Genomic DNA, 11,160 nt, shown 5'->3' on the forward strand with positions numbered 1-11,160 from the left:
GAGAGGGACATTTTCGTCATTTATGATGAAAGGTTATTTTGATCTTTTAAGATGAAATGACATTTTGGTGATCTCATAATGCAATTAAATTTGCTGAGGTTGTTGCCTACATTTAATTTTATATGAAAATTAAATTAGTGAGATTGTAGTTAATATTAATATTAATAATATGGAATTCAAATTTGATTTTAAATTTGAATTGAAATGCCTTGTTTGGTAACAACGGGAATCTATTCCATTTATGAATAATTTGTTAGCTATTCCAAATTGGAATAGATGGCTATTCCAAGTTGGAATGGGGTTTTAATGTGCACTATTTAAGTGCAACTTAAATTAATACAATTTAAAAAGTTCCAACACTTGAAAACCTAGCCACCCTCTCTCTCCCAAACGCCAACTCCATTGTTAGGTCAGCGGAATTTTTACTTCAAAAATTCGGTTGTATTTTGTTCTTAAAGTTGAGGATTTTTTTAGCCAATAAAGTCCCTCAACGACATTCGTCCTGTCTTTGTGTGGATACTGTTAATGCACTCTTACCTTGGAGTGGTAGCTATTTTAATCTCATCGAAGAAGCTTCCAATTGCAGGTATAAGTTATGAAACTTTTATGTTTATTGTCGATTTATACTAACGACATAAATAAAATATAAGGTTTCTTGGGTTCACAGTTGTTGTTGGGGATTTGATTTGTTTTTTCGCTGCGTAAAACCCACTAGCAACTTTTATTTTGCTGAGAATAGGAGAGCTTGTCAAGGGCTCTCCTTCTAGCACCAAAATGTTGATACCAAAAACGGCACCAACCAGAAAGATCCGGTTGACCGTGATGGAAACGGAATGAATGTGTGCTTGATTAATGAAAATCAACAAATGATAATGCAAATGACACAAAATAATTTTAAAGTGGTTTGGCGAGTTGATCCTCAAATCTACGTCCATTGTGTTTATTGTTGCTCTTTTACTGGATAAGAATTGTTAACCCATTTTACATCGTTTTGGGGGTATTTATACATTTATTTTAAAATGGTAAGTCAGATAAATCCGGGATACCAATCACATTGTTTATCCCATGATTTTCGCGATTGTGTGTCAAAGTCGGGTTGAAAGGATATTAGCAATATCCTCTTTGAGATATCAGGAGATTTGGACTCATCCTCTAAGCTGTCGGACAACTGTTATGCAAGTGACGACAAACTTTGCTTTGGTCGAGCTTTATCTTGAAGCGACCTTTAGATAGCAGCAAGCTCTATGTGGCAACAAGCTTCATGTTTCATGAGCTATTGACATTTCCGAGCTTACAACAAAATTCACATACAACAATTCTCATTGTTTCATTAATTTATTTATTCTTTAAAATAAGGATTCTGTATCAATGAATACTTGATAAATAACATGCTGTATTCATCATATATATTAATGCGATTCATCCGCTCTTTAATTTCTTAGTTTTTTTTACAAAGCATATGAATCAGTCAGTATTTTATCTCTACCAAGGCCGGGACGGAAATTCTAATAAAATCCACTCTTTTGGTTAGAATCGGTCTCAAGAAAGAAAAAAAAAAAAAAAAAAAAAAAATTCTGTGCTAGAATTTAAACCATATCTTCTCGATCATATATATTAGGAATTTATTGAAAATTGTGGGAAAAACACAACTAAAAAAAAGGTGCCCCGATTCTTATTTTTCTAAGTCTAAGCGCAATGGGTCAAGAAACAAATGCAGTTAAAGTTTTAAACCTTTATTATGTTGATTAAAACTTATGCGGAATTAAGATTACTTGTTCACGTTGTGCTTAATGAGTTGCTGAACTAATGATTAAATATATAAACCGTCCACGACATAAAATATAGCACACAACTCAATTTTACATGGTTCGACAATCATGGTTACATCCATGGGACCAAGTCTAGAAGAAGCTAATCCACTATGAAATAATTATTTGTTCAATTACAAAGACAAGAATAAGTATCAGTTGTAAAAACTCCTTGTATGGACAACACTTCAATCTTCGCTCTTTGGTTGAATCTCAAACCTTCATAACTTAAACTCCTCTCAAGTTTCAACAATGATGAATTACTTCGGTCACAGCAGCTCAAACACGTCTAGATCTCAACACGGAACAACGTTTCAAAATCAACTCATGCAAGCAAGAGAAAAAACACGGTAATTCAAAGCCTACCAAGCATATTGGAAACCTACAAAAACTAAACAACCTCAAAGAAAATATTCAAAGAATAATGAAGGTAAATAATATGGCTTTCTTAAAAAAAGTCACAATAATAAAAGGATAATATATATACTTGTGACAAGGATTGGGAAAACAAGAAAGAATCCTTTTTAGATTTGTCTTCTTAGAAAAGGAATCCTAAATTCATAATCTCCTTTTAACAAAATGATTCTTGAACTTATTCTGATGCTTTTTATAATAATATTTTGAAAAAAGTAAAATTATGTTATGTTTACGAGAAAAGTAATTATTAATGTTTTGTGAGATGAATAAAGTAAAATATGATTTTTAAGAATATTGAAACAAATGTATTTTTGAGTTTTAACTTTATTGGGAAAACCAGAATAATATTTGGAAGCGTGTACCAAATGAAGCCTATATCTCCTTTTAAGAAAAGAATTTTTTGAAATCATGATCTTCTTTTAGGAAAAGGATTTTTGAAATGATCTTCTTTCAGCAAAAGGATTCTTGAAATCATAATTAAATAAAATCTTTTCCAACTCACATAATATATAATGTCCACAAAAATCTTTCCACAACTGGAAATATAATCACATTTAATTAAGGCAAGTGCAATATGCATAAATATTAAAATAAAATCTATTAGATGTATTATGATCACTGTGATTCTGTTTGTGACCACCTTTACTGAAACTAAATAGATTGTGCACTAATTTAAACGAATAAGTTAACAAAACCAAAATACTTACATGCAAGAACAAAGAAATTACGAACCCTGGTAGCTCATGAGTTCCATAGGAAATTTACATGATTGTTTCCTGTAAATGTAGGTATAAAGGGGAGAGACGACCATTGATTTGGTTAAGTCAGCTGGCTTGCTTTTTCCAAGATCGTGCTTGGAATTTATTATCTTTCCATGAACATTCATAGCAGGGTTGAATGTTTATCCTTTTCATCTTACGTGTAATATTAAAACACGAACATGTGCATATTTTTCCATTGCCTTCGTATAAGCCACGTAACTAATTTTGTCCAAAATTTTAATTAATGCTAATAACAAATCTTAAAAGTTTGGATTGTCGACAAAAAAACCAAATCATTTCGTTATACAATAGAACTTCTTTATAGTGATATTCTATACATGAATAACCTTCATGTAATCATAAAAAATTCTGGTCTTAATCTGGGTCAATTGTAAATAAAAATAAACTTCATATTGTAATAAATTATAATTATTCTAGGTCTCGTCTTAAAGAATTTACCTTTACATAGTAATAATTATCAATATCTTGCAAAAAATATATGTTATATTTCATTAAAGGTTTAAGATGAAATATAATATTTATCTAAATTTGTTTGAGATAATGATTTATGCTTTAGAGTTATTACCACATTTTTAAACTTGCAGATACGTAATAACTCGCCAATATGAAACCTTCTTGTTGGAACCAAAATATTTCTAGGTTCTCAAACATGGTTAGAGCTTTTTGACATGCAATTTTTTATATTTCCGTACTATTATCCTCAGAATTATATCATTCCTCTTCTTGTCTAATTGCAGTATTGATTTTTTTAGTTAAAATATAAATGACTTATTGTTCATTTGAATGATTGAGGAAAACATTAATATCCATTCGATTAGTGCATATTTTCCCTCTACACCACTTGTACTAAGGATAACTAAGTCAAAACAATAATTTTTGTAACTATGATCTCTATTAAGTTATAACGTCCTTATAATAATAAAATTGTTTGATCTCACCATCATGACTATAAAAAAGTTCTATTGTATTTTCAAATGATTATGTGCTTGATGGGTATTTTCTAAGAAATAATTTTAATCAATTAATTATTTCATTGTCGAGAAAAATCTTCTCTAATTAAAACTAGATATTGACAACATACTAATAATCAATAATACTATACTTATAAAGATTTCTATACAAAGTGATGTGACAAAAAAAAAAATGGAAGAGCGAAACAGAAAGTCAAGCTCACTATATTCATAATTCTATTCATTTTTTAGCACATCACTTTATATGGAGATCTTTGTAAGATTTCTTTATAGAGTATTAGAGCATCTTCAATGGTACTCTTTATTTTAAAGAGCATTTTTCATATAAATAAAGAACATCTTTATTGATTTCTAAATATAAAGAACAAATTTTTTAATCAAATCCAATAGACTATAAATTTTAAGAGAGATAATATGTTTTTTTCAAAAAAGAAACTTTACAGGAGAGATAAATAATAAATAAAATGCATAGAAACTTGTAATTTATTATTTAAAATTAGGATAGTGAATAAAATTTGACTTTCTAAATGTAGAGAGTCAAACTCGCTCTCTAATTTATATTTAAAGAATAAAAATCTTTTAAACTTTTGTTTCTATAGATAAACTCTTAATAATAAAGAATTTAGATCATATAAATAATCCTTCAAGATGCTCTTATTCACTAACAATAGCTAACGTGATGTTTCCTTTCCTATTCAATTTGAGAGTATTAAATCTTGACCCGATCATATTCTAGTCAACTCATGTTATTCTATTACAGATCTAGAATGCCACAATCCACGCTTGTAATTTACAAAATTAATACGACAAAACAAATATAAAATTTTTATTCAGGAAACCAAATCTAATACATAGATTAGCATCACTCATCAACTCAACCCAAAAGCCCTTTCAAGTGCTCCATTTGTACTGCTGCTCATACACTACACAGCACAAACTTCAACAACAACATTTCACTTTTTCATTGCACTCCCTTCTGTAATTAATTATTTCCGACGACTAGCAGTCTCCATGGGCCCTGCTCGTCTTGCTAGCTGAATAACATCAAAGACAACATCAAATTTTATCAGTTAAAAATACATAATTTACATTTTTTCTGGGTAAAAACAACACAAACAGGGTTCAGCTCAGCCACCTGAAAATAAGCTTCTAGTTTCTTCTTCAGTGTTGCATATTCCTTCTTCAGTTGTTGGAAGGTCCTCCTACTTCTGCAAACCGCAAACACACAGGTAAAAAAAACTGTCAAATTCTAGGAGTGTCAGGTGATTAATATTAATAATAATAATAATTAAACATTTATAACATCTATCATCTGCACCTCTGTGGGTGCGAAGGGTGTGAAGTAGTTGATACTTGGAGCGATTGCGATCCGATGATCGGTTGGATAGGAGGATGCAGCACCACCCAGTGAGAAGGATTTAGTCAGTCATGAATGCATCTACATGAAAGGAATAAATGAAACATGACAACTGCTCATTAGTTAAGTAGTGTTATAAGATAGTAAACAATCTGACATTTGGAAGTCAAGAGATGTTAGAAAGAGAAGGCACTCAAAAAGAAACTGATTACAAATTTCTGCACCTTGAGTGGACGGATGGACTCCCGTCCATTATTAAGGGACACCCGTTCAAAAAGTTTGAACCGAGTCCATTCAGTTGAGCATAATTTTGTTGAACTTTAAAGTATGGAAGCGTGTTCAATAACAGTAGACGCTTGTACATTATTAAATGATGCCCGTCCATAACATTTAAATGGGCGTTCGTTAATTTTTTTTTTTAATTTATAGTTTGGATGGGTATCCATTAAAAGTCTTCGTCGGTCCATTAGTATGGACTCCCATCCATTGAATATAGATAGGAGCCTATCATTTTTGTTTTTAAATTTAAATTATAGATGGGTATCCATTATAAGTAGACATCTGTCTATAATAAATAGACTCTCATCTATATAATATAGATAAAAATTCATCATCTATTTCGTATGGACAAACGTGCATCTAATAACAATAAATAATCGCCCATAATTGATGAATAATTATTCACCCGGAAAATATTTATTAAAGTAATACCTAGTTGGTATAAGTGTGATAACACATAATTCGATGTACAGTCCCACTGTCAGTGGCATTATTGATTTGATTATGTTATCGGTTCTGACTGTATCATTAATTGTCTCTTGGGCCTACTCTGAATGACGTGAGGTCTGGTCTTGAATGTAGGATCATAGAAGGAGACACACGCACTTTCACGGCAGTTTCACTTGTAAAGTATTTTTTATGGATTTGATCAATGGACTCTTGCACACGAGTCAACTGCTGTCCAATTGAAATATCTATATGAAAGTAAATAATCCTAACTGCGTACACCACAAGTTTGTTACAACTTTCCTCCTCTTTATCTCCCGCCCATTACGTCTTCTTTACTTCGCCGTTTTCCTTCAGAATTTCTCAACATGAATGCCTTACCTGCTTTACTTCGGGTTACCACCAGTTCCACCGTTACTCCTCTCTCTGGTATTTTACCTCCAATCCCTGAAATTTTCCTCTCAAAATTTATAATCTTTCTGTTACTTCAACTGATTAACTTCTTTGACTGGGTCATCCTGTAATGGTAATTAAGTATTATTAATGGATCATGGATGAGGATTCTGTTAATTTTTCATATTGAGGATTTAATTTACAAGTGCCAGCTGGTTTCAGGACCTCTGGAAGGCAGAAACGTCCTTAGTTGGCATTTTATTTCTCACCTTCATGCTTATTAACACGTTTTATTTTATTTTATTGGATACGTGAATTGCTTGTTTGCTTAATATACATAAATAGATTTAACAACCGACTCCCATCTTGTTTATTTCTGGTTATTTGATGCGCTTGTGTGAGAATCATAAAATGTAATGGTTTTTCTTAGGCCAGATTTTGAAGTGTTGATTGTTATATTTGCATTGATCTGAGTTCCGTGGCTTAGATGGGATCTAGTTGCTCATAGGCTTGATGCTATTACTTTAGTTCTGATAGTTTGTAATCTTGAATTTCAATTACATTCGAGTGCAGACGATGTGGATCCCGCCACTGGCACGAGTTTGTATCCATCTCACCGATGTAAAACTATTCACCTGGTTCGTGCCAAGATTTAATTATTTGTTTCTTTAAGTATTGTAGAGATTTTAAATTGGAGAAGACTTGTGGTATTGTAAATTTTTGCATGCAGGTGAGGCATGCTCAGGGTATTCACAATGTAGCCGCGGAAAAGAACCATGATGCTTACAAGTCTTGTGATTATTTTGATGCACAGCTTTCCCAAGACGGCTGGAAGCAGGTAATCACCACTTAAATTTTGTTTCATTATCAATTTAGCTCCTCCGATCTTGTCAAATGTTTTTCATCTAATAAAAACTAGAAAGTTTTTCAAGATGATGTTCTGTTAGGACCTTGAGAATTCTGCGTTTGTTTTGCTTCAGCAAGAAGAGAATCATTATCAATTTATTAGTGTTTGTACATTGTACAACGCTTTTAGTGAAAAAAATGACTTGGGACGATTCTGTGGTATAATACCAGGTGGAGAATTTGCACAAGGATGTTCATGAAGTTGGACTTTCTAAGAAAATTGAGTTGGTCATCACTTCCCCTTTATTAAGGTGAACTAGATTCCTTCATACTGTTCGTCATTGTTTATGCGTTCTTGCATTTTAGGTTATGACTTCCATAATTTGAATAGCAGGACTATGCAAACAGCAGTAGGAGTCTTTGGTGGTGAAGGGTATGTAGATGGGACAGATGCACCTCCATTGATGGTGGAAAAAGCAGGGAACAGTGATCGTTCTGCAATCTCAAGTCTAAATTGCCCACCATTTATTGCAGTTGAGCTTTGCCGAGAACGTTTGGTATGTAATGTACATAACGAAGGCTAGTCAGACAGAAATTAACTTCCTTCTCAAAGATGTTCATATTCTGTTCACCTTAAATAAAGGAAAAAGAAAAAAGAAAAAATGGAAACGGAGAGAGAGAGAGAGAGAGAGAGAAATGAAAAAACGAACTCTTTATTTGGTAAAAGAGCTTTTAGTGTAAAGTAATTTACCATTGAAAGACGAATTTCATGAATACGTGCCATTGTGCATTTTGACAATAAATTAGGTTCTGGGCTAGCAGTTATAATATTAATGTATCAATGACTTGGCGCTCTGTCAACCTAAGTTGTTGTATTAGCTTTTTAAATATATTCTGAATTCATGAACGCTCCAAAATCTAGATTGGTATGCCTAATAACATATTGTGTCATCAAGGAAGATTGGACTAAGTTTCTAATTCATTCCAAATTTTTGTCAAGGTTTCAGTATAACATAAAATTGGATTAAATGTTTCAGGGCATGGCCTAGGTCCTGTGGTTTAGAAAGCAAACAAGGCTGACACCTAGATCCACTTTCCACTTGATGTGATCATTGTGAGGGTTTTAACTTTTAAGATAGTGCAAACACTTCTACTGCAAAGTGAAATGTGGAGCACCGTTGGTTTCCAGTGCTCTTGTGATTTCAAATCTAAATTTACCAGGGCCTGTTTTTCAAATCTTATAGGAATGAGAAATATTTTAAGAACAAATTTTGATATTAGGGTTCTAATTTTTGTTGATAGTATTTTTTTTTTTTATATAAATAAAAAAAAAAAATTGTTTCTAAATTTGTGTGTTTCAGTTTTCATGATTATTTCTTTCGCTTCAGGGAGTTAATCCTTGTGATAAGAGAAGGAGCATCAACGAGTATCGAGCTCTTTTTCCTGCTATTGATTTTTCACTGGCAAGTAATTTATTGTGATTGGCTTTTGTTTTGTGGATTAGCTGTTATTAATGCAATACTTTTGAACTGTTGATCATGGGTTTGGAATCCAATTTCACTTCGTGCGAACAAAGGTTATTTTTACCTTTTTCTTTTTGTGCCATTTTTATTCAGATAGAAAATGATGATGACATTTTGTGGACGGCTGACACTAGAGAGACGGATGAACATGTTGCAGAGAGGGGAATGAAGTTTATAAACTGGTGACTTCCCATTTACCTCTATTCAAAAGTTTTTTTTTTCATCTACACAAGTGCATGATAAAGATAGAAAGTTTATATAATGACTATGGAATAGTGTGATTGCACTCGCTAGGATGCCATCTGTTTAGTGAGTTCTATCATAGGGTTTAAACTTTTCATGCTCTTGTCTATGGTTTTACAGACGGAAGGCTTTGAGATGTTTTCCAGAGTAGTGGTTATGTTGTTGTCCTATGTAAATAATGATTTCCATTGAGTTTTAGATTCCATACATGGCACTTTGATGTGTGCACTTATGCTTTATCTTCATTTTGATTCGAACTGTAACAATTGATCATGTAATAATCACTTGTGCTATAAATTTCATTAAGAAAAAAGGAATTTTGATGACTTCATTCTACTACTGGAACAGTAAATGATCCCCTTAAAATTGATCCAGACTTGAAATGTTTCTCTGATTTTCCCTAGTATGTGTTTCACCTTTGAATAAGATGCACATGGACATGTAACTCTATGGCAGAAGTGGCGTCAATTTAATCCTGACTATTTCTTTTGTTTTCCCATTAATCAATTGATCCAGGCTGTGGACTCGAAAAGAGAAGGAGATCGCAGTTGTTACTCACAGTGCGTTCTTATATCATACCCTAAGTGCATTCGGAAATGATTGTAAACAGTAAGTGTTGCTTCATATTTTTCAATGCCAGTTATTGGTGTATAGCTTTAACGTGTTTAGCAGATCCTCGTTTAGAAATTAAATTAAAGATATTTAGAGATGGTAGAGATTTGTGTTCACTGTTCAATTTTAGCTACTTGTTGCCTTCTGACATCTTTCTCTGCTTCAAATTCTACTCCTTTATGCCATTTTGCAAATTCTTTGAAGTGTTGGATCATTTCTTAAGTCTGGAAACTGAAAATGGTTTTCTTGGCTTTAATTCTTTACCTGTTCTTGATGTATTTATTGTACCATGTTCTGATATATGTATTAAGTATCTCACGACTACAATTGTTTCAGTGCTCATTTTCTTTTCAAGAATAGACAAGGATCTCCCTGCAACAAGAAGAAAAGATTTAAACTAGTTTGTACTTTGTTTAACAATACATGTGATAGCCTACACACATGAGAGAAGGAATAAGAAAACATCAAGGCACCACAAACCATGAACAAACATCAAGGGACCACAACCACAAACAACAAAGGGACCACAAACCACATAACTTATATTTATTTGTACACAGCAAAAGGATATGTTTTTTCTTTTTTTTTTTTTTTTTTTTTTTTTTTTTTTTTGTGTGTCAGTATTTTTACTAAACATAAACATAATCAACAACAAACAACATAATTATAAAATAAACAGTCACATAATTCATTGTCATCTCATCAAGACATCAACATAAAGACATCATCACTAAATCATTCAATTTGATTTATGATAACATTATCTCTTAAAATCATTCAATTAAGATATTTTACTATATGGGAAATTTAGGCCTGGATTCTTTGACACTACTCTTAGTCTCTTACTGGGATTCACTTCTTAGGAACATTTTACTATAGGGGAAAGGTACTGCGTCTACAAAGGACTTCTAATGCTGGTGTCACTAGTGTGGGTGCTGACAAGGTTACAGGAACACCCTTGTCTCTCAAATCACGAGTAGGCATGGGGACGTCTGGGCATTGGCTAAATGGTGAGCGGCAATTCATGACTCTTGTTGGCTATTAGGAGAAGGTTTCAGTTTAGTTATACTTCAAATCTCAAATTCTAAATAAATAATACTCAATTTATTGGAAAATACAATAACAAGTTCTAAAACATCATGAATAGAGAAAATTGGGATTTGGGTTAGGGACATTACCTTTTGATAAATTGATGAAAAATAGTGTTGGTTGAGACTTGGAAGGGAGTTTAGTGAGAGAAACTTGAGAGTTTAGTCTTTAGAGCACCTGCACCGATAAGAAAGAGGAAATAGTTCTTGGCGTGCGTTGCTGTTCTGGTATTAGTAAGAGTCCAAAATCAAATGAAATCTCATTCTTTTCCCAAATGTTAAGTTCTATTAGGGGGAAAAATGCAAATAAATATAATATATATAAATCTGAATTTTTTTTGAAGTTTGAGTAGGGCCGTGGTCTCCACTCGTCATTATTAAATCCACCCTGTTT

The 11,160-nt window shown here is 32.4% G+C and overlaps 1 protein-coding gene and 1 long non-coding RNA gene across 2 annotated transcripts; one reads left to right on the forward strand and one right to left on the reverse strand.

Annotated features, from left to right (window-relative positions):
* Window positions 1-4,947: 4,947 nt before the first annotated feature.
* On the reverse strand, window positions 4,948-5,398 carry LOC116137703. Its single transcript, XR_004129220.1, has 3 exons — window positions 5,297-5,398; window positions 5,114-5,186; window positions 4,948-5,012 (listed from the first exon to the last, which is right to left on the reverse strand). It is a non-coding gene; the product is annotated as an uncharacterized LOC116137703 (long non-coding RNA).
* Window positions 5,399-6,429: 1,031 nt separating this feature from the next.
* Window positions 6,430-10,723, forward strand: LOC116137664 (phosphoglycerate mutase-like protein 1). Its single transcript, XM_031423341.1, has 9 exons — window positions 6,430-6,490; window positions 7,028-7,092; window positions 7,185-7,292; window positions 7,532-7,611; window positions 7,695-7,857; window positions 8,689-8,763; window positions 8,917-9,005; window positions 9,583-9,675; window positions 10,558-10,723. The coding sequence occupies exons 1-9, from the start codon at window positions 6,430-6,432 to the stop codon at window positions 10,721-10,723; spliced, it is 900 nt and encodes a 299-aa protein (XP_031279201.1).
* The last annotated feature ends 437 nt before the right edge of the window (window positions 10,724-11,160 follow it).

Source organism: Pistacia vera, unplaced genomic scaffold (genome assembly GCF_008641045.1).
Source record: "Pistacia vera cultivar Batoury unplaced genomic scaffold, PisVer_v2 Contig332, whole genome shotgun sequence".
In the NCBI taxonomy this organism is placed as follows: domain Eukaryota; kingdom Viridiplantae; phylum Streptophyta; class Magnoliopsida; order Sapindales; family Anacardiaceae; genus Pistacia; species Pistacia vera.